General features: G+C 46.6%; 1 protein-coding gene across 4 annotated transcripts in view; it reads left to right on the top strand.

Annotated features, from left to right (window-relative positions):
* The window catches only part of LOC119401456 (protein phosphatase 1 regulatory subunit 12A), a 90,736-nt gene that overhangs the window by 21,180 nt on the left and 46,005 nt on the right, over window positions 1-23,551 (top strand). For all 4 annotated transcript variants that reach the window (XM_037668280.2, XM_037668281.2, XM_037668279.2 and 1 more), the window contains exons 2-7: window positions 10,500-10,630; window positions 12,827-12,945; window positions 14,966-15,125; window positions 19,041-19,260; window positions 21,419-21,608; window positions 22,858-23,174. In XM_037668280.2, the coding sequence (XP_037524208.1) occupies window positions 10,500-10,630; window positions 12,827-12,945; window positions 14,966-15,125; window positions 19,041-19,260; window positions 21,419-21,608; window positions 22,858-23,174 (1,137 nt within the window). The remainder of the gene's footprint in view (window positions 1-10,499; window positions 10,631-12,826; window positions 12,946-14,965; window positions 15,126-19,040; window positions 19,261-21,418; window positions 21,609-22,857; window positions 23,175-23,551) is intronic.

Raw genomic sequence — 23,551 nt, 5'->3', positions numbered from 1 at the left:
TGTTCAAGAACTGTCAAGAACTTCTTGCACACATGCACACGGCTTCGTGAAACGCGCGTGCGTTCTCGGGACACGTATAAGGACTACATATCAGCTTACCGCTTCTGGTGTTGGTAATACCCACGTTGCCATTGGCACACACACACATATATATATGTGTGTGTGCGTATACAATTTATACAAATCTTTAGCGTCATTTTGTACGTGTCGCTAAGTAAAAAAAAGTTACGCCACATTCACCTACCCACCGCATGCTTCGCATAACATCGATTCCCACGGTACGTGGGATCTGCCGAATTTTTTATTACTAGGTATGCCGCACATATCAAGAATGGCGACTTTTTTGGCGAAATTTGTAAGAAAATGGCGACTTTTGGCGACTTTTTGCTCGTCGTTTGGCGACATTTACGCGAAAGTCAGTGGCAACCCTGGATAACTGTGCTACCTGACACACACATAACAACCATATGCCTGTGTGTGTGTATGGTTGTTACATGTGTGTCAGGTGTCAGGTAGTGCAGTTATCCCTTTTGTATTAGGAGGCAAAACCCCAACAATTATTGTTATTATATCATGCGTGTCTTGAGTCTGTTGGTACGCCACCCCCGTGGGAAACATTAATCGGGCGCGCCCTTTCCACCTAACTTGCTGCGGCGTACTGGTTGCCAGCCGGCCGGGGTTGGCATGCCTCCTTCGTCTCTCTACTCTCCTTCGCCTCATCAAGGTGGGACACGTGGCAACTCTGAGTGCCTCCGGCGTAATTGCAGCAGCACTGTTGCCAAAACCCTGAGTCACTCCTCGAACACTAGCGCTCGTGCATCCATTGTCTCGTTCGCTTGCTCGTAAGGGGAGTGGTCACGGCCCGGTGGCGCTCACGCTTTCATTGTTGCTGTCCAAAACAAACGGCTGTTACGACAAAGGTTGGGCTTGCATTGGGCGTCATTAAGCAAGGAGCCGCGTGTCTGTCTTGGTTCTTTTTGTCCTTGAATCATTCACGCCTTCATTGTTGCTGTTTAAATTTGCAAATTGGAGATGCGTTTCTTACTTTCTTGCTGTGTCTCCTGGTGTCCTCCTTTGTTTGCTTTTCCGGCAAATCACACATTTCGATTGACAGAGAGGAAGGAAGGAAGGAAACAAAACGGCAGAAGGCAGGGAGGTTAACCAGAAGCATGTCTGGTTGATTACCCTATGCCGGGGGATTGGGGAATAGAAAGATGAGAAGGGGGAGGGAAGGAGAAAAGGAAATGAGCAGTATTTGTGCTGACGCATGTGTGTCGGTTGCACTATACGATAGTCGAAAGCATTCACACAGGCCTGTAGCCCTTAAAAAGCACAAAAGTGGTGCCAACGAGCGATGGGGACGGTGGTTTTGCAGCATCTGCATAAGGAGTGGCAGGTTTTCCACTTGTCGCAGCGCATCAGAAAGTGTTCGTCTTTCAGAGGCAACTCAAGGGCAGTGGTATAGCAAATGGTGAACGTCTTCTTCGGTGAAATAAAGCGGGGAAGGGAGGACAACTGTGTGAGTGTTTGGTTTGCTACCCTACACTGCGAACAAGGATAATGGTGAAAAGAAAGAAGCAAGGTGGAAGAGAGTGAACTACTTGTGCACAGTAGGATTTATGAAGGTGTTTTCCTTTTGTCTTTTTGGGGTTGACGCACTGTGCGGCACTTGTGGGTGAAAAGAAAATAACAAGAACCTGTTTTGGGCACCTACTCTCCCATGCGATGTTCAATGTCTTTTTGTATAGGCTGCACTAAGCCAACTGGGCTCTAAAATATTTCCTGAAACAAAAGATTCTTGGATCCTGGCCACATCTGTTGGCGGCGCAGAAAGCCATTCACGTGCTACTGCAGTTTATGAAGAATGTAAGCCCCAGGGATTGATTCCAGTCTTGTCATTCCAGTACACTATAACACCAAGCGATTTGAAAATCTGCTGTTCCTTGCTTCTGTTGTCTATATGTTTTTTAACTGTTATTTGTAACCAGCCTCGTCGTTATGACACTGAAGGGGGGGGGCTGCACCTTTATGCCACATTTCACTTCCTTCAAGCATTGGCATAGCTTAAACCTGAAGTCGCTGTCATGCGTTTTGCTGCTTCTGGGGCAGTAGACTGATCTCCTTTAATGCTCGATTGTATATTTTCATTTGATTGCTATGTTTTATTTGCATTCTCATGTTCCAGCAAGCAGACTGTATTGAAGTGAGAACAGCCGTGGTAGCATAAGGGCTGTGGTGTTGTGCCACTAGGCATGTGGGTTCGATTCCCAGCCATTGAAGCCAAATATTGAGAGGAACGAAGTGCAAGAACGCCTTTGTAGTGTGTACTTATATTTAGGTGCACATTAAACAACCACAGGCGGTAAAAATGAACCTAATGTTCCCCCCACCGCCCTCCTGCAGTGTACTTCATAATAATGTCGTTGCTTTGGCACATAGATACTCTGAATGCAATTGTTTAAAGCAGGGGTCGGCAACATTTTGAGGCGGAAGGCTGAGTTACGTGAAGCTGAAATGGCAAGTTGGGAGGGGGGGGGGGGGCTTTGCAGGCTAGCAGAAAAAATTTGACGAATTTACAATAAGGATTTACCAAATTGGAATAGAAAGCATGGTTATTTTCAGCACGCATGTATAAAGGTTGCAGTTTACAAACTTAGGTGACAAGCGAAAGAAAAAGCAAAGGTGTTTGAATGCGACTGTTGGTGCCGAACCTTCTTAGCCAACTCGCCATTATTTACATCAAGGTTGCTACCGACAGGCGCAGAAAGTTGTGGAGGTGATTATCGGTTAGTTAGGATGGGGTGTTATTACCTTGTGCTGGCGGCCGTATAATACAGTCTCGCGAGCTGCAGGTTGCCGACCCCTGGTTTAAAGGGACACTAAAGTGTAAATAAATGAGTTTATACTGAGAAATTATACCATGAAGGTACTTGGAAGTGCAAAACACACAAAATACACCAGAAGAACTAGACAAGATACTCTGAAAAATAATTTTATACTGAGAAATTATACTCTGAAACCTCTGGTGTCGTTAATTTCACCAGCGTAGGTTTAATTATAGATGAGGAAATCAATCTCAAGAGTGTCACTTTTAAATTTCCTGCTGAAATCTCTGATGATGACATCACAAATTTCAAAGTGTTTTTTTCTTATTTTGGCCACATTGGCTCAATTAAATTTCCTGAGACTTGGTACATTAAGTCCTTGGCTCCCTCAGAAGACAATTTACTTAATTTTTACCAATTAGAAACTACGTAGGCCCTAGTAGACGGCGTGAAAATCTCCAACTTCACAATGACTGGTGTGGAAACTTCAAGGTGGCGTTTCCACCCGCATTGTCTTTTTGCGTGTTTTCTCGCTTTGCAAGTGTCTTCTCGCAGCAAGCGTGGTGTGTTTGGTATTGTGATAAGAGTAATTTACTTATACGAGAAGAATTGTTTCTCTTTGGTGTCCCTTTAAGCGCTCCCATCGCAGAACTTGGCGGGTGCGTCGCATGGGGTAGCCTCGGCGACAGGGCCCTCTCCCGCAGGTGTTGTAGTACAAAGGACTTGTGCCGACAACAAATGCTATGCCAAGCGCGTAGTTTCCAGAAGTAGCAAGGGGCAAGCGTGCACGTGGGCAAGGGAGGGTTCCGACTCGAGCCCAAAGCGGCCGTCTCCGTCTGATAAGCCAGTGACAACGCAGCTCGCTGTTTCCGTCGTCTGCCACACTTCCCCCGTCGTCTGCCGCTCTCTCCCCTCACCCAACCCTCTGTTGCACCCAATGCGGCCTGCACGCAATGGCTGACAGGTCATTGTTCACCTGGTAGGCTCCGGCCTTCTTGGCTGGTGCCGCGATACTTTGTAGCCCGCCTTCGCGTCACACGCCTCTGTCGTGTTCCCCTCAATTAACGATGCGAGCAACGATTACGCTCGTTTTAAGTCGGGTGGTGGATGGTAGCGTCTTGCCCAAAGCAGCACGGGAATTGCTGGTGTTGTTGCTTACACCTGGCCATGTTTGCTGCCTCCACGTTTTGCTCGAGGATACAAACATTAGAATCTTTCAGCAAGTTATGAAATACGGTACAGCATTACCGTACCACTCCTCCTTTCTCGCTCGTTGTGCTTTTGCCACTCCTAATTCCAGTGAAGGCACCCCTACACCACAAATGCTTTTTTTTTCAAAAATTACTGTGGTGTTGTCTTGCCTCATTGTTATCTCTCAGCCTATGCATTGTTAACGAGGAACTGGAACTGGTAGGGGCAAAAGCACAGCGAGCAAGAAAGGAGGAGCAATACGGTAATACTGTACTGTATTTTCGTAACTTGCTGAAAGAATCTGCTGTCAGTTTCCGTGGTCAGCCACAAACTTGTGCAGACGTGGGACTTGTGGGGGGGGGAAATAACGATTCTTGCAAGATCTAGGCGTATAGCCTTGTTCTCGGAGTTGCAGCAGCTTTTTGTGACCTACAAAGGAATCTGTTGCATTAGACGTGCCATTCCTTGACGTTGCGATAATTCACATTTGTCGTGGAAACCACATTCTGTAAACGTTTGTGGTTCATTGTACCTTGTTCACGAGTAAATGTAGGGCGTTCATCTGTAAAAACGTGCTTACTAAATTTGTTCAACGCCTTCCTTTAAAAGCAGTCATATAAGGATCTTTGATTTTTGAACATCTCAAGCCATCCAGGAAACTTTTATTCACTTTTCCTCTGTCGGTTTTCTGATGTTCAGAAAAGAGTTGATTGATTGATTGATTGATTGATTGATTGATTGATTGATTGATTGATTGATTGATTGATTGATTGATTGATTGATTGATTGTTACTGTCAATCTCTCAAGCTTGCATGCTATGGCTGGCTGGTCATTGTTCGCCTAGTGTGTGGTACTTTCACGGCTTTCGTGTCATTTTGTAGGAAAGGCCACAAAAATCAAATCGTCGTTTAATAAGTATGACAAGGCTACTAAGCTTTTTTTTCCTTCAAACCCTCAAGGCCTTCCTTTTAATCTTGTGCTTCGGCCAAACAGGTGGCAATTTTCCTTCTCACCTTCTCAGTGCCGAAGAAAATCTGCTTTGCAGATATAACGGGCCCACCATCCTCCGCATATCCTTAACCGAAAAAGCCACAGATGCACATCTGCGTCTTTTAAAATTTTTTTACGAGGAACACGCAATGGTAAACGGGAATGCGTTGCGAGGAAGGGCAGCCTCCCGTGAAGATCACGGCGGCTCGGCGGGGGCCGCTGGCAACTGCGGAGCCAGCGGCAACAGTAGCGGCGGCGTCGGTATCTCGGTCCGGCAGCCAAACATCGCTGCGCCGCTGCTTTCTCCACAACCCGCTGGCTGGTGGGCTCGAACTCCTCGTCCCCCTCACTTCTTCGTCCCGGGCTTGCACCCACCCCCCCACTTTCCTAGGGGAAGAGGGGGGGAGGTCTGATTGGCTAAAATTAGAATACCTCCCCTCACCACCCCTTGCTTTTCTCTGGGGCGCCGTATCGTGCTCGCTTTTGCCCAGGCATACACACACACACGTACGCGCACCCCTCTTCTCTCTAAGCGAAGGAGCTCGTGCAAACACAGGGCCACCTTCTCGCGTTGCTCGACGGGCCTGCTATTCCGAGGATGATGAAATGCTCCCCGGCGCCGCCACCCACTGTCGCGTGTGGCTTACTCCTCGTCGGCGGTTGAAGCGGGCTGCTTTGACGATTCAGGAAGGAACGGGTAGAGGAGGGAGGGGGCGGGGGGGGGAGTGAGCAAGCTAGGGATGTGAAGGAAGGGGTTGTATTCTTTGTGTAACGACTGCACCCTCCCCCCACCCCCATTTAGTTCACTTGTTTCCTGCTCTCTTTCTGTCCGTCTTTCGTCGTTGATTGGTTTGCTGCCTCGTGGTGGAGTGGGTGGGGGATCAGGAAGTTGTTGTTGTAGGCTCAGAGTGATTGTTTGTTTTAGGTGATTGTGTTGTTGAAGGGTCGTTGACGAGGAGGTTGATTCGGATGTTGGGCTGGGTTGCTATTTTTTGATTGCGCGTTCTGTGGGGAATTGCGTTTGCATGCGCGTGAGTGGAGAAGTTCGTGCTACTGTTGTAAGGGCCATGTGCGGCATAGTGCCTGTGCACTGGATAAGTGCGCTTGACTGATTCCAGAACAGAACAAGAGGCCGGCATACTCGTGTGTTGAGACTTCATTGCCTTCGAAGTAGTGCCTTGTAATTCACAAATGCTGCAAAGATTGTCTTGCAACAGTTGCTTGGTAAGGTCAATTCAAGCTTTTATAATTGAAAAGAGAAAATTTCAGGTTTTGGTTAGCGCACTGTGTTATTGATGCTTTAGACAGTTGTGCATCTCTCATACAATGTGCCATACCTAACTGTAGCTTGTTAACGTGCATCTCCAGGTACTGGTTAGCCAACTTGTGTCGTCAGGGTCATTTTGACACCATGCATTAATTTTATTTTCAGCCTATCTTATGTCCACTGCACGACAGAGGCCCCTCCCAATGACCCCCAGTTTACCCTGTCTTGTGCCAGCTGATTTGGTTTTGAATTTATTCAGCCTCAAACGTCAAACCTCGTGATGAACCAATTTAAACATCTGTGGCCCCTCTAGAAGGTTTAATTAATGCAAGTTTGTTGGGCTGAAGTTAAATGAAGCTATTACAGTCCGGGGCATTGACTGGATAGGTGTTTATTCATAGAATAGATACTACGGAGCGTATGGAAATGCCTGGTTTACTCTATGCATTTGCTGCAACCATTTGATTCAGTCAGACTGTTAGTGCACTAGTTTTCTTGTTTTTTATTTCGCTATCCACAGTGCTTATTAACATTGTAATGGGGCATTCAGGGATGCAACAGCTGCGCCAATTGCGCCATTTTGATACAATTTCGTTTTTCTGCGCCGAGCTGCGCCAAAACCGCGATATTTCTCGAAATTGCGCCACAATGCGCCAAAACGCCCCCGGTAACCGCAAAATTTTTCGGTTGCGCTAGTTTTAGCCTCGTTTTAACGCAAAACGAAGCCCGTATTGGCGACCTAATGTTGGGAGAAGCACCAGAGGCACTTTCATCCAGTCCAATTCGACCCAGTGGCGCTTGACTCTAACAGGAGGTTAATCTGTTCCGGTGTGTTTGCTGGTGGGCCGGTGGGCCTAAATGAAGTTTTTACTGCTGGTTCAAACGCTGCTTTACAGGGTCATTCAGCATGAGCAAAGGTGAACGCCCATTTAATGTGGAAGCACCGCATAAAGAAAGTTAACCGACAAACGAGCCGTTTGACACGTGCTGCAAATCTTAGTGATGTCGTTATTGTTTGGTGGATTCCGGTTCAACGCTGCCTTTGTTCAAATAGCAGTACTCACGTGCACGAATTCGCGGGTTGTATGCAGTAAAGTCTTTTTAAATCTATTGACGAGTAAAGTGTTGTTTAGAGAAGTACTACACGCGAAAACCCTGACCGCCTTAGCTGAAAGAGTTCATCAAGGTACTTGCTCCCTCCCAGTCGCGGTGAGGCCGACACCACAATGTGCCGAAAAAGGCCTTCCGTTTTTTTGGAAATGTGGACATTGGTCGACTAATCATTTTGACGTCGACGCGAGTGTGGTCACCGCTTTCCTGGCGCGAATGTTTCATGGCAGATACCAACGAGCACGTCAGTACGAGTTATCGCCAGCAACCTTATCGCGATCAGGATCTTTATATCTGCTCGGTAGCACGTGCGGCATAGCGCTATTGGTACTATACTGTTAATATATTGCACGCATAATATAGGCAACGAACCCAAGTATGCCGTTGGCTGACGCCACCTGAGCGGAAACGCAGATTGCGTGTCGCTTGCAGAAACGAAAGCAGCTCACCATTGTTAAACCAACGAAATCTTTGCCGTATCCCTACATGCGGTCACGAGCGGAGCGGGTAGGAATACTCTTCGGGAAAAGCTGTCGTACGGTAGAGCATGCGACCGACCCGGGAGTGATGGCGTCCGCTTTGTTGGAGACGCGCTGCACGAAACTAGGAAGGGTTCGGCTCCACGCGGCCACAGGCACTGCGTTCAATGAAACGATGCCGACTTTCGCTGTGCATAGCTCCCTCCCTCCCTTTCTCTCTCTCTCTCTCTCTCTCTCTCTCTCTCTATATATATATATATATATATATATATATATATATATATATATATATATATATATATATATAAAATAAAGATAAGGGGGAGGACGCACTTATGAAGATTGTACTTATTGGCTGGTTTGTCTTAGACGTTGCATGACATATAAACACTTTTCTCTTGAACTATATACACATATGGCGGCTCTCTTTAAAATGGACTTTCTCCTTAAAATCTTCTTAGCAGGGCGGAATACAAAATTCAGCGCATCGGTGCTGAATGAAGTGGATTGCAACAGTGACGTGATCAGCCAGTGGCGTAGGCCAGGTGTAAAGTACCATGGTGTAAATTCACCAATGCACAAGGCCTTACTGGTTTTCGGAGAATTCACTGGCATTATTCAGCATGTTATGCACTGAAAACATGATTGTGATGGTGACATCGAAATGTTTGCATATATTTTTTTGTTACTGTTCCAAAAGCAAGCTTTGTTTGTGAAGCTGCTCCATATTTGGAATTTTGAGCTCCAAAACGCAGTTTTTTTTTCCCGTAACCTGCTCCAAATTTGGATTTTCCTGCTCCAAAAGAGAGATTTTCCTGCTCCAAAAATTGCTCCAAATCCTATTTTGGCTGTTGCATCCCTGGGCATTACATCATAGTAATATACAGCCATTGTTGTTTGAGGCTGTCAAGGACCGGCAGCTCCTGGTGTTGCAAAATGTATTACAACGACCATTTGCATGCTGGACGTGATCTTATTTTCTCATTTTCAACAGTTTTCTGACTCCATGATTGTGCTCAGTAAGAACAAATCACACATGCACATGTGTGCACTCATGCACCACATTTACAGACTTAAGCGTACTCAACCCTTTGCGACATGGTGTCCTTATTTCGAGACATGACTTATTTTTGCCATTTCTGCACGCTGTTGGCAAGGAAGAGATCACAAACATTGAGCTAATAGTAAATAAAAGCATTCTTGTTGTCTAAAGTTTCTTTTGTATCACTTCTGGTTAAAATATTGTGCCACGCACGATCGCTTTGGTGAAGGCAGTACCGTGTTCAACGAGACGTTGGACGTGGGGCGTTTCCTCAGGAACTTGAAAATATTTTTTTTGCCCTTTTAGGAATGCTCGCTGCCAGTAAATAACTATTGCATGTAATTTAAGTGGGTCATTGAATTTGTTTTGATATGTACTAAGTATGTGCAGTGCAATGAAGACTTAGGGAAACGACGTGGACTTTCTTCCCCTTATCTTCGTTTCTTTGCGCTACACATACATAGTATATATCGACATGCACCAACTAGACTGCCAACGGACTCTTTGTTGAATTCAGTATATGTAGAAATTTAGCATTACTGACTGCGAAGTAATTATGTAATTATTTACATTTTAATTAGAATTACTTGCTGTAAAATACACTATAATTTATTTCAACACTTCCACTTGCTTTAGATCTGGCTTCCAGAGCATCAAATTGGGTAAATTCAGCGCATTTACCTATAGACAGTCAATCATAATTCATGACATGATGTTGAGCAGTGCAGATAACAAGGGACAGGTGCTGTTCTTTTCAACCTGTCCCTTGTTATTTGCGCTGCTCAACGTCATGAATCAGTACCAACTTGCCCAACTTTCCACTTTAAAGGAGTACTGACACAAAACTTTGAAGGTGAAAAAACTTGTGTGATAGATTTGTGTGGACACACGCATCATCTGCGAAATATCAACGGATAATATAGCCTAGAACATACTTAAAATCAATTGTAAAGTGCGTGTCGCGCCACTGCATGCCAAACGAGCCTTTGGTTTTCATGTTGACAACCAACCACCCCCTGCATCACGAATTTGTGTTGGCTGCCACGATCCTTACGAGCGCTCTCTCCTAGCAGACCTTTCAACGGAAAAAGGGGGCAGACCTGCACGAAAGTACAAAGGCTGATGTCCTCGCCTCGTCAGTGCATTTTTGGGGGGTCACGCATATTTACAACGCCTCAAGCCTGCCCAGAGAGGATTACAGTAGCACCCAGGAAGCCTTCGTTGAAAAGAATTGTCAATGCGGTGCTCACATGCACTCGGTTTTGTGTGCACACATAGCCAGCTATGTTTACATAAAACCACTCTGGGTCCCGCCTCACTCGGCACTCTCTGAAACCGAAACTGAGACTGAGCACTACAAAACCATATTCAAATAATTAACCTTCGCGCACGCGAGCAAACCAGCTTTCCAGCCATGATAAATGGGTCGTTAGCTACCTATTGCAACAGAAAAAACAAGATGCAAAATTTTTGTGTCAGTGCTCCTTTAACTCATAATGCATGTCACAAAGGGTTGTAGATTAGCATTGTGCCCAAGCACTCACTCTGGTTTCCTGACCACAGCATCTGTACCATCATTTGTCCTTGCGTGCAGGCGTGCATCGACGACAACATGGCGATGGTGGAGTTCCTCGTGGAGCGCGGGTGTGACCTCAACCTCGGCGACAACGAGGGCTGGACGCCGCTCCATGCTACGGCCTCCTGTGGCTTTGTCAGCGTGGCCAGGTGAGCCATGCTGTTTTGGATTTTGCTCGCTTGCATGTGTGCAAGCAGAGGACATGTCGTCTGCACCCTTGCTGGCAATGCAGCGATGATTCTTTCTGCATCGTCATCTGCTTACACGTTCGTGTAGTATAGGTGCCAAGTCAAGTTGTCTGTGTCTTTTGAAGAGAAAAAACGTAGCGATATAGGAACAAGGAGGACACAAGAACACGGGACTGGTGCTCTTGTGTCATCCTTGTTCCTTTTGGGCTACAGTTTTTTCTTCAAAAGTTGTGAACCAGGTCACCCAACAAAACATTTTACTTGACCATATCGTTATTGTCAGCCTGTTTTTTCGTGTGCGAGCTGATTCCAGTTCATGCCTGTGAATTCAATTTTATCAGCACGTGTAACTTGTGCTGGTCTCGGCTGCACTTTCCTCATCCCTTCATACCCATTCCGTTGTTCTGATTGTTGGTTATTTGTCCTACACATGACATGGCCTGCTCAGAAAAGCTTGCACTTTCTTTTCGCTTAATGGCAACAAAGATATTGGCTACCCCTGTTTGTTCGCTGATCCACGCTGCTCTGTTCCTGTCTCTTAAGTTACACCCATATTTTCCCATTCAGTCGCAGGCTGCATATTCGTTAACCCATCATATTTCTTTGTTGTTCTCAGAGTTTCTGCCCCGCATGTTCGTAACTCAAACCTCGGTATAACGAACACGGATATAACGAATTATCGTTTATAACGAAGTAAATGAAGAATAGTCTTGTCATAGGTACAGTATTACAAATATATGTTTATAACGAATTTTTGGATATAACGAACTTTTTTGTGTCAGATGCGACTTTTTATAACTAGGTTTGAGTGTACTGGCAAAATGCAGTGATTGTACAATTTTTGCTTTAGGGACAGGGGTAAGTTGCTGGTGATCTGAGAATGCCTGCCATATGTGCTTCAGCCAGTCCTTATTTGTCGGTGAAAGTACTTTTCGTGAGTGAGCTCTCTTGTTAGTAACTGACCTAGACAAACATACTCTTGCACAGGATCTAGGGGCTGCTTGCTAATCGTGAATCCTTGTTCCCTTGCCTGACAATTGGACATTACCTTCGTCAACAATACTAACTGCAGAAACATTTAGTCAGGAGGTGGCAACAGACGTGGGCGAACAAAGATATCACTCTTCCGTGTTTGTTGCCGTCTCTTGTCTAAAAGCTTTTGCTCTTAGTATTATTGAGTATGGAGTACCAACCAGCTTGAACTCTCATGTTGTTAAATTACCTTTGTCTTCTGCACATTTATCTTCAACCGTACCTTGACACAATAGTTTGGTGCCATTTGCCACCAGTATTGCTGAAAAAGCTCAGTGGCATCTGCAAACCACAACTTGCTGAAATATTCGCTGTTAATCCTTATTCCTAGTTCTTCCCAATGTAGTTGTTTCAACACTTCTTCTGGTAAGTGTTGGCTTATACCGGCTAATGTGAGCTCTTTGCTGTTGTAAAAGCAATTTCTTCTTCATTAAAGCGGTTCTGACATGATAATTTTCAGTTGTGGTTTATTTTGCGTCAAATGAAAGACCAAGCCCTCAAGAGCCTCGAAAATGTACTGTGAAGAGTGAGTGCATCCTGCAAAAACTAATTGCAACATGTTTTTAAAAGCTAGTGTCGATTCCTATGGTACCATGACGTCACAACACGGTATGAGCTTCTCGTCTCGTGCTTGCGCAAGATAATGTGACATTTCCATGACCGCTCTGCTCTGTGACTCCATGGGCAATGCACAAGCAGCCATTTTTTATGTCTTTGTACCTGACGTTATCACAACTAGCCATACTGGTGTGTGATGTCGCCAGAATTCATACTGCAGCCCGATGTCACTAGTGTCGATGTCAGTAGGTGCGCCATGCGAAAATCAACTTTAATGTCAAAATAAAATATCATATCAGCATTTAACAGGCCTCACGCTTGCTCAGAGTCATCTCTGTACACAGGAGGTTTGTATGGCAGAGTTAGCTTCGAAAATTAGTGTCAGCTCCTAAGCCAATGATGCTCTCGCACATACGGGCATGCATGCACATGCATGCATGCATACATACATACATACATACATACATACATACATACATACATACATACATACATACATACATACATACCTACATACATACACACATAGACAACAACCTGACTTGATTCTGCCTGAACTGATTGCAGGTACCTGATTGAGCATGGAGCGGACGTCTCTCGAGTAAACAACGATGGCGACCTTCCCATCGACATTGCCGAGTCCGAGGAGATGGAGGAGCTGCTGCAAGCCGAGATCGACAGGCTCAGTGAGTAGTGGTTGCTAGGATCTTAAAACCTCTGCGAAATCGATTTCACCCTTGACTCTTCCAAAAAGCTAGGTGCTAGTGAGGCAAGAACAGCATCTGTGATACTAGTGTGCGAGTGTGATATGTTATTCTATTTTATTTATTAACGCGTGAGCATTCTTTGGCTAGGCCTTCTTTGGAGCATTCTTTGGCTAGGCTAGGTGCCACAGATTTTGACGGCATCTGCTAGGGTCTGCGTGATCGTTTATTGGTAATGCCGTTTAGGCTCTGCAATGCAAATTGTTTATATTGTGTTCTGAGGTGCCCAAAGTCTTAAAATAGCAAGTTTCAGGAAACTCCATTGAACCAATGCGGCGAAAATACAAGACAGACATTTGCGACGTCACACTGACGTTCATGTTCTGGAGATTTGGCGTGAAATCTGAAAATGAGACTTTTGCACTTATTTCCTCTTCTAATGGTTATCCTATGATGGCAAAATTAATGACAATGGAGTTCTGAAAGAATAATTAATCTCTCTAAGCAACAGATTTAATGTTTCACTTTAGTGTTCCTTTAATGTAAATTTTATTCCATTTATCCTGTGCTTTCCACCCTTTTATTTCAACCCCTTCAAAAAAAAAAAAGAAAAATCTTCCCTAGTTTCTGGCACCTCTTCATGGCCTACCCACACACGCACCCACCCACACGTTCTCCCGTCTTTGCCAAGAATAACTTGACAACTGTAGCGGCAACCGAAATCTCTAGTTAGCGCGCATTCCCCCAGCTTACGTGCTTCGCGTCCTCTTTCTCTCTGTCTTTCTCCTACATTTTGGCGGCATGGGTGGCACACTTATTCTCTCGTTTTCCTCGCTCTTTAATTTATTTTCCCGTATTCGTCTCGTGCTTGGTGTCACCGTTTTGTCAGGGCGGTGAGGGACACGCTTCGCGAGGCAGCGAGAGGGTGCCGCCGCCAGAAATGCCGCAGTTGGGTTGCAGTCTTTGTCTTTCTTTCGTACGGTTGTTTGTTGCATAGAAGAGAATGTAGTGTGGGAGGGGGGCATTGTTTTCGCAATTTCACACTCCTGGGGTCGGGATCATCCGGAAAGAAGTGGCTGTTCTGTGCTGTGAACCCCCCCCCCCCCCCCCCCGCACAATCCCCATCTGTCCCTCCAAGGGCAGTGTGGCAGCTTGTTTGACAGCGAAGTATGTCACTAAGTGGGGTTAGACTAAAAAACCCATAAATGAGAATCTGCCTGTGGTGAAGGGGAAAAGGTGTCAGCAGAGGCTTGGGGGTCATCTGATTATTTCCATCCTTCACTTCTTTTTCTTTCCTCCTTTTAAATTAGGAGTAGGGGTGCAGAGTTTGCCAAAGACAAACTCCACACCCCTGTTTTTTTTGTTTTTTTTTGTCCATGGAACGGTCGATCTGTTGGTTGGGTCGAGTTGGGTCGGTTCGATTGTTCGGGTTGGCCTGGCCTGGTCAGGTCTGGTCTGGTCTGATCTGTCTTGTCTGATCTGGTCCGGTCCGGTCCTGTTCTGTCGGTCACTCGGTTGGTCGGTCGGTCTTTGTTCAGACAGGCTTATTTGTATGCATGGTGATTGCATTGAAAAGGTATGTGCCACCCCGTACGAATCAACCGGGCAAGAATCATTTGTGCATGGGGGTTGTGCGACAATTAGCAAAAATGCCTGTCCATTCAATGTCTCCAATAGGAAAAATGTAATCGGCTTGTAACTCGATCGAGCTGAATCATGTAGAACCTTTCCGCCAATTGTGCACAGTGACATTGCTTTCAATGCGTGGGGAGCATGACAGTTCTGACCTTGATGGCCAGCCTTGTGCGAAGAAAATAGCACTGGTTGAACAAGGACACAGGAATAAGACACACGACACAAGCACTATTTGTCGTATGTCTTCTTCTTGTGTCCCTGTTCAACCAGTGCTACTATATTCTTTGACTTATATCGTACGAACGAGCCCAAATATCAACTCTGCCTGGATTCGGATAACTGATCACCCCGTGGCCCGTGCACGCAGACGTGGACTGCGAGGCGGCTCGCAATGAGGAGGAACGGCTAATGCTGGAGGATGCCAAGCAGATGCTGAACAACAACCGGGTGCCGGACAAGGTGCATCCCAAGACGGGCGCCACCTCCCTTCATGTGGCGGCTGCCAAGGGCTACCTGAAGGTCATGAGGTCAGTGCTTTCTCTCTTGCACGTGCGTGTATGCACATTGTTACATGGTAGCATGATCCCCAAGATGGCCAGTGCTAGTGATTGAAACTGCACAGAGCGCACGGGCAGAGATGAGGTGGCACAAACCATGCCTTTGCCATGCGATTACAGCCAAACCAGCATGTACTGAACCCAGTGATTCCACTCCTGCGCCAACTGCGCCAAAGTGCGCCAAATTGTATTTACTGCGCCATCCTGATAATATCGACGAAATTTGCGCCAAACTGCACCAAAGTCTCGGGTTTGGGGGCGTCTATCACCGGCAGTCGCACCGCCGGCGCTTCAGAACATGTGCAGCTTGATCTTGGGGCTGCCAATAAAGTCGCAATCATGGACCAAGAATTATTCCGCTGAATAAATAGCGCTCGCGCGTGCGTTCCGAGTAAGCCACGATGCCATGCGCGGTGCCGACGCAGCTTCTGTTCTGTAAGTCGGCTCGACAGCAAAACGCGCTCTCCGCAGAGGCTCGTGACGTCTAGGCCTATCGGTAGCGAGAAAGTGCGACGACGATTCATCGGCGGACGTCGTCTGTTCCAGAAACGCTGCTGATAGCTCGTTTCAAGCGTCGCACGGCACATAAGGAAAGCAATGTTCTGTAATAACTACATGAGTGCCGCTAAAATGTCTGTCACTTCTGTTTCCGGACATCGCGGAATGAAATCTGGGATCGCTCGCAGTAGATATATGGGACAATATCGAATTTTCCTTGCTTCGCGTTTATGGAAGAGCACGCGAACGGTGGAAACGCGTTGACACTTTTCCTCAGATATACTTTATCCATGGATCTTCATCCAGAACAGCTTTTTCGTAATTCCTTCCGCCAGCACGTCTGAGTTTGTAATTACTCTGCGGTAAATACCCCCTAAAAGGCCCTGCCCTTGCGAGCTCCCGTGCTAGGGTTCCAATTCGATTTTTTTTGCTTGCTTTTTTAAAAATGTCATCTCATTAGTAAAATCATATCTCCTGGTCGGAGCAGCCGCAAATGCGCAGCTGTCATTAGCGGGCCCGTCGCTGACGGCCCACAGTGAAGCGGCTACGCCATGTTACACGTCCGCCCCTTGCTTTCGTGGGTCAATAGCTAACGGTTAAAAAAACTAAGTTTCGCTTAAGAGCGAAGAAATGAATGCGATACCAAAAATTTGTATTGTGAAACGAAGTAAGACTAGCAGCTAACTCTTTTGGATCCGATCTCGCGTAACTCAACAAAACGCTAGTTTAAGGGAATATGGCCCTCCAGGAACCAAAGCGTTTTCTTGCTCTGAGTTCTCTAAACGCGAAGTAAGCGTTGAGAGCACAGCAAGTTTACGAGCCGTCTCCTGATGCCTCGAGAAAGCGCGAGCGCAAGCGACTGCGCCCTTCGAACGATGCGCCCCCCCCCCTTCCGCTCCCCTGGCGTCCCTTCATGCTCCTTACGAAAGACGGGCGGGGCGTTTCTTCTCTGTTTGATGAGCAATCGACGGCAGGCACGCACGCGGGAAGATGTTACCTCATGCGCTGTCCGGGCGGCGGAGACAGACGGCCGGCTAGTTTAATCTCTGCTTCAGCCGCGTTCGTCGCCAGCGCTCACGAGCTTTTACCCGCGGCTAGAATGCGCGTGGTGATGTCATTAATTTGGACTTTATACGGAAAATTACGGCAACGGCGACGGCAAAAATCCACCGAGAGTGTCCATATAATTGCTATCACAAGGGTCAATGTACGGGGCAACTTTTGCGCCCCCCCCCCCCTTTTAGGTGATTAGGAGGGGGATGCCGCCCTCCCCTGCCCCCCCCCCCCCCTGTGCGCACGCCTATGCTCCTGAGATGATTTTTTAATGAGATTTGCAATGAATCGAAATATTTCTAGATGCAAAATTATCTGCTCCAAAGTGCTCCAAGATGAAAATTTTGCTGCTCCAAAGTGCTCCAAAACGGAAATTTTGCTGCTCCAAAAATTGCTCCAAATCAGAAGTCCTCGGTAGCATCACTGTGAACCCAATAATGACGAAGTATTGTGTGCATTTGTGTACATTAAACAGTTGTAAAATCTCCGTGAATGTACTTTCGATATTTAAAGTATTTTATATATTGAATTACCCATATACAGAACTCTTTTGCGATCTCCTTCAGATTCGATATATCCGCGTTCGACTGTATTCGAGTTTGTTGGAGCCGAAATTTGGAAAACCCCGCTGCGAGATGTATAATTAAAGAAGCAGTCTCTAAGAGCTGCTGATAAACTTTTTTTGCCATTAGACACTTACGACCAGGCACAGATGTTCTGTATCGTGTGTATTGTGCCGGTGGTTGTCACAATCGTCTGCCCTTTCGTGGGATATTTACTTTGCTTCATGCAGAAGCTTAACTGGGATATTTCTTGCAGATACGTGTTCTCTGCTCTTTCTCACTTACTTTTCTTGGACCTGCTTATTTTCACTGTTGTTTTTAGAAATCGTGCACTGTATGTCTCTTCTAGTGTGGTCACCTGGCATCTGAAAGAAGAACTGACACGTCTTTTGCCTGTTTTACCCACTTGTGCGTACATTTGTTTTAACCCCAGACTAGCCTCTCGCTGTGGGTCTAACCGGCCTTGTATATTGTGTATTTTTGTCAAATGAAACAATGTACTAAGAGTTCGCAGTTAGGAAAAGGGGTAAAACAGCAGAGTTTAAATGATCTGCACTTCTAGTAGCTACGCTTTGAGTAGCTGAGCTCTGACAGCTTTGCTGTACTTGAGCAGCCCTCCAAGTAGCTATGCTTGTAGTAGCTATGCGTTGAGGAGCTACGCTTTGGGTAGCTGGACTCTCACAGCTCCCGACATTCAGCTGTGCCACACAATGCATTCTGGCAATCATGGGGATATGTGTTGCAGTTCAACAGATATGTTGATGGACTGTGCGAGAGTGTTCCAACGCTAGTGCTGTGCCACGTTGTGGATAGCCCGAGCACGAGAGGTAACTCCGCTGTACACACTGGAGACACTCTCGCTCGATGAACAGGAGGACTGCTGTGTCTGTCCCCCGTGTGCCTTTCACCTAGGTGACACTTATCACAGTGGGGTCTGCGCATACATTTTTCAAGTGAAGCTCGTATTGCCTCGCAAAGTGGCATTGTAGGTGTGACCACAGGAAAACACGGCACCCATGAGCGTACAGAAATGCGGGTGTACACGAATGAGGCCCTTGAAGGTGCGACTCTCATGTGCGTATTTGTACGTGCTGTTTTCCAATAATTTATATGCTCTCTCGATCGTGGGCTTGTGGCGATCAGCCATTTCTGATACGGCAGTCTGGTCTTTTGTTAAGCCGCCGCGGTGGTACAGTGGTTACGGTGCTCGGCTGCTGACCTGCAGGTCGCGAGTTGTATTCCAGCTGCGGCGGTCTCATTTCGATGGAGGCAAAATTCTAGAGGCCTGTGTACTGAGATTTAGGTGCATGTTAAAGAACAACAGATGGTCAAAATTTCCGGAGTTCTCCGCTGCGGTATGCCTCATAATCACGTTGGGGCTTTGGCACGTAAAACTCCAGGTATTAGTATGATCTTTTATTGAGGCTGTCAAGGGAACGTGCCATTTCGTACTGCCACATTTAATAGTTGCCTGGGTACGAATGCATGACCGTCGTTGTTGCCTTTTGCAATTGAAGTGTTGCGCTGCTAAGAACGTGGATGAAGGCCCATTTTCTGGCATGGAGGAAGGCAGAAGTCAGGAGGGAGCATTGCACAATGTGATAGAAAGTAGTACGTCAAGCACACCCATGCCAAGCTTCCCCATTTTCCCCATTGGGGAAGGGCTCCTGAATTTTTAATAAAATATTTGTGGCGCAACTGAGACAACCAAAGAAACCAAGGAAATCCTGAATTTTTCTTTTGTCATCTTTGTTCTTTTCTGGTTCTGCAGCGTGCTGATCCAGGCCGGTGTGGACCTGAACGCCCAGGACGTGGATGGCTGGACGCCCCTGCACGCTGCCGCACACTGGGGACAGAAGGCAGCCTGTCGCCTTCTCTGCGAGAACCTGGCCAACATGGCGCTGCCCAACTACGTGGGCCAGACGTGCTTTGACCTGGCCGACCCCGAAGTCCTGCCCGTGCTGGAGGAGCTTCGCAAGAAGCAGGATAGCGTGAGTTCAATCAGTCAATCAATCAATGAATCACTTGACCAAATCATTGTTTTCACCATGAGGTACAAAGTGGAAAAACTTCACTGTGGTTCATTTGTAGAATAGCACAAAAGGTAGACAGGGAATCAATCAATCAATCAATCAGTTGACTATATCTTTATTTTCACCGTGAGGTGCAAAGTGGAAAAAAATGTACTGTGGTTTTGTTGTTTGTTTTCACCATGAGGTACAAAGGGGAAAAACTCCGCTGTGTTTCATTTATAGCAAAATAGCACGAAAGGTAGACAGGGAGTCAATCAATCAATCAATCAATCAATCAATCAATCAATCAGTCAGTCAGTCAGTCAGTCAGTCAGTCAGTCAGTCAGTCAGTCAGTTGACTATATCTTTATTTTCGGCGTGAGGTGCAAGTGGAAAAAAATGTACTGGAAAAAAATGTACTGTGGTTCAGTTGTACAATGGCGCAAAAGATAGACAGGAAATTGATCAATCAATCGGTTGACCAAATCATTCAACATGAGGTGCAAAGTGGAAAAAACCCACTGTTGTTGAAGTGTAGAATAGCATAAAAGATAGGGACACAAGCTCGACAGATGACACAGATGCTACGACCGATACAACAGATGATATACACTGTTGGCTTGTGCTAAAAAAAAAATTAGATGTGGTGCTTGTATCGTCTGTCCAGCCTGTGTCCATCTTTCTTTTACGCTATCTTACAATGCAACCAAACCAACTAGCCTGGCATTCCTTACCACCGAGGTAATTTAGAAGCTGTGACACGGTGCTGTCAAGCATGAGGGCAGATGTTTTATTATGAGCCATGGTGGTCTCGTTTTGATGGAGGCAAAATGCAAAAAAAAAAGCCCATATATTTTTAACAGCGAAGCTGTTTAAGCTTGAGATTTGTCCGTTTTGCGTGTGCAAGAACTCCACCGAGCTAGGACGTCGCTACGCATCGCCTAGGAACGCTTTGCCCAGGAGGGAAAGGAGGAGGGGAGAGGGTAAAGCATGGCATAGCTTTGTACAGTAGACTTTCAATAAACGGAAATCTCTTAAATGGAACTGCTGCTTAAACAGAACAACTGCCCCTAATATGATTGGTTTCGTACTTGGATTCTGCACCCCTGCTCCTCTCTCAGTGAACGGAACTCCTGTTCAATGGAACACATTTTCCTGGTCCCTTCAGGTTCCGTTTAAAGGAACACTAAAGAGCAAAACGATTTTTCTCATATTAGTAAAGCACCCTCTCACGATATCAAAAACACCACGCTTGCTGCGAGAAGACGCTTAGTAAGCGAGAAAACGCGTAAAAACAAAATGTAGGTGGCGACGCCACCTTGATGTTTCCGCACCATTCGTCGTGACGTCACATGTTTCGACGGCGCCTACTAGAAACTGTGTAGTTCCTAATTAGTAAAAATGAAGTACATTGTCCTCTGAGGGGGCCATAGACTTAACATACCAAGTATGGGGTAATTTTATTGAGCCAGTGGGCACCAAAACACGATAAATACACTTTGAAATCCGTGACATCGCACGGGGAGATTTCGGCGCGAAATTTAAAAATGAAACTTTTAACTTGATTTTCTCCTCTATTAATAAACCTATGATGATGAAATTAACGACATTAAAGTTCTCAGAGCACAATTTATGGATCTAAACCAGTTCATTGTTTCTCTTTAGTGTCCCTTTAATGAGAGTCTGCTGTATAGTATAGGTTAGCAAGTGAATGGGAAAGGGAAGTATGGGTGAGGAGGAGGGAAAGGAAGTGGGAAAGGAGGACGTGAGAGGGTAAACCATAGCATAGTGCACTATAGTATAGCAAGCAGGTGGGAAAGGGCAGTTAGGGTGAAGAGGAGTGATGTGATAGCGAGGCAGGGAAGGCGGCCAGTGCTGCAGTTTCCTCAGTGCTTGCACCACTAGTGTGTGTAGCTGCCGCAGTTTTTTTTTTGGTGCACATAACGAACTTCTGGTGGTCAAAAACAATATAGAGCCTCCTACTATGGCATGCCTCGTAACAATATCTTGACGGTGGCACGTAAAACGCTGAAATTTAAAATTTTGCACATTTGGCAGCATTTGAAACGTGCAAAAATAAAAAGATAATTTTTTTTCTTGATCGATTTTTTCTACCATTTTTTATTGCCACGTGCAGATGCAGAAGGAACGTCCCGAAATCCAGGAGATCCTGGAGCGAAAGGCGCAGCGGCCGCCGCCCCTCAAGCGCCGCACGTCTGTCACGCGCATGAGCCTCGCCGACAAGAACAGCGTCGTGGTCAAGGACACTTCGGCCGAGCGCACCGCCATTGAGTCACAACTCCTGCTCGCAAAGGTCGACGAAGAGGGTCAGTCCCGTGTCTTTCTTGCGTTTTCTCCCTCAGCCCGCTCTGAACTCGTGTGCTGCGACATTGGAAAGAAAAAGGATAGGTGCGACCTCAGTGGACAAGAAGAGAGCAGAGAACAAATGGGTGTTAATAAGGACATCTTAGTTGAAATCAAGAAGAAGAAATGAACATGAGTAGGGCATGTGGCATGTAGGCAAGACAACTACGAGTCATGAAGAGTAGCATACATACGGTATTCCAAGAGAAGGCAAGCGCACGGGGGGAGGGAGGAGGCAGAAAGTTAGGTGGGCAGATGAGATTAAGACGTTTGCGGAGATAACGCGACCACAGCAAGCACAGGACTGGGTTGATTGGCGAAACATGGGAGAGGCCTTTGCCCTGCAGTGGGCGTGGTCAGGCTGCTGCTGCTGCTGCTGCTGCTGCTGTGATGATGATGCAGCCGCAGCAGGGCACTCTCGGCAAACATCGCCGTCATTTTGGCGGCTTCTTCAATACAACATGAAAGTCATCACGCTGATTCCATCGTAAACTTGGACATACTATACTATACTATACTAGATTGTACTATACTGTACTATACTAGACAGACTATAAGCTATGGTAACTCATCCTAAAAAGGGGGGGGGGGGACATTAAAAGGGGAACAAGCAAGGGAAATGCTAGAGGTCCGACTGCTTATTCGAAAGTGGCGGTCACATTTTCGATGGAGGCAGAAATGCTAGCGGCCTGTGTACTTAAGTTTAGGTGCATGTTAAAGAACCCCAAGTGGTCAAATTTTCCAGAGCCCTCCACTATGGCATGTCTCATAATCATATCGTAGTTTTGGCACGTAGAACCCCGACAATTATTATTATGGAGGATTAGGGCATGAAAAAAATAATTCGCCCATATACCTGTGATGGGAGTTTAGCCTATTTGAAGTGCGCAGCCTGTGGAGCGTGCAAATTGTGGGGCGGCGAATGAAGAAGATGCCAATGAGTGTCTCTTGCGCTGGACAGCCAGCTGACGTTCGCCATTGCCGACTGTAACATTCGCCATTGCCGACGATGAGCGAGAAACGCTCCTCGGCATCTTCTTTATTCGCTGCCGTACAATTTACACACTCTGCAGGCCGCGCACTTTAAACTGGCTAAATTCCTATCACAATACCTAACAAAAAGGAAGCAAAATAAGGTCACTTTTGCTCAGAATAATAAAGCACTTTAAGGAAAGAAATAACCATATTCATGTGGCTACTTTTCTTGCACAGTCGAACGCAAGTCAGAGGAGCGGGAGATCCAACTGCACCCGAGCTCACCCGAGGAGCGGCAGGTGGCCCGGAAGAACGAGGTGAACCGGGCGGTGAGCAACGCATACCTGGACGCCGACACCGCGGCCGACAACAAGCCAAAGCCGCAGCCGGAGAAGGAAGAGGAAGTGACGCTGGCGCTGAGGCGACTGCGGCGGCCAAGTCCCGACAACGCGGAGCCGGTCTCTGCGGAGGTGACTGTCGCCCACCCCGGGCTGGCCCCGAGGACCGTCGAGTCACCGCCCGTCACCGTGGCAACCATCACCATCGACGACAAGGTGAGTTTTTTTAACGTGTTCACATTCAGAGGTACACTCTGGGGAAAAAACATAACGAGTTCTAAGGTGGTATTCACACAGGGCAGAAATGCTCGGAGAAGTGGCCATTGTGTATTACGTGACGACGATGTCAAGAATTGGCGAGTGGGCGCTGCTTACTCTAATCCCCTGAGGATTTCTCCCCTGTGTGAATACCCCCAGTGGAGTTGTTTAAGCTTGGAGTTTGTCAGGCATCGGATGCAAAATCTCGGCGGCTATGCGCACAGAAAACAGGTATGCACCAAGCAGCTCCTAGCATCGCATAGCCCTGCAAAGTATAGTATAGCTTGGGGGTGTATGAAAGTGGGGGTGAGGAGGACTCATGTTAGGGTTAGGAT

Source organism: Rhipicephalus sanguineus, chromosome 8 (assembly GCF_013339695.2).
Source record: "Rhipicephalus sanguineus isolate Rsan-2018 chromosome 8, BIME_Rsan_1.4, whole genome shotgun sequence".
Lineage (NCBI taxonomy): Eukaryota > Metazoa > Arthropoda > Arachnida > Ixodida > Ixodidae > Rhipicephalus > Rhipicephalus sanguineus.
Note: the sequence above shows the minus strand (reverse complement) of the source record. Positions and strands in the feature narration are given on the sequence as shown.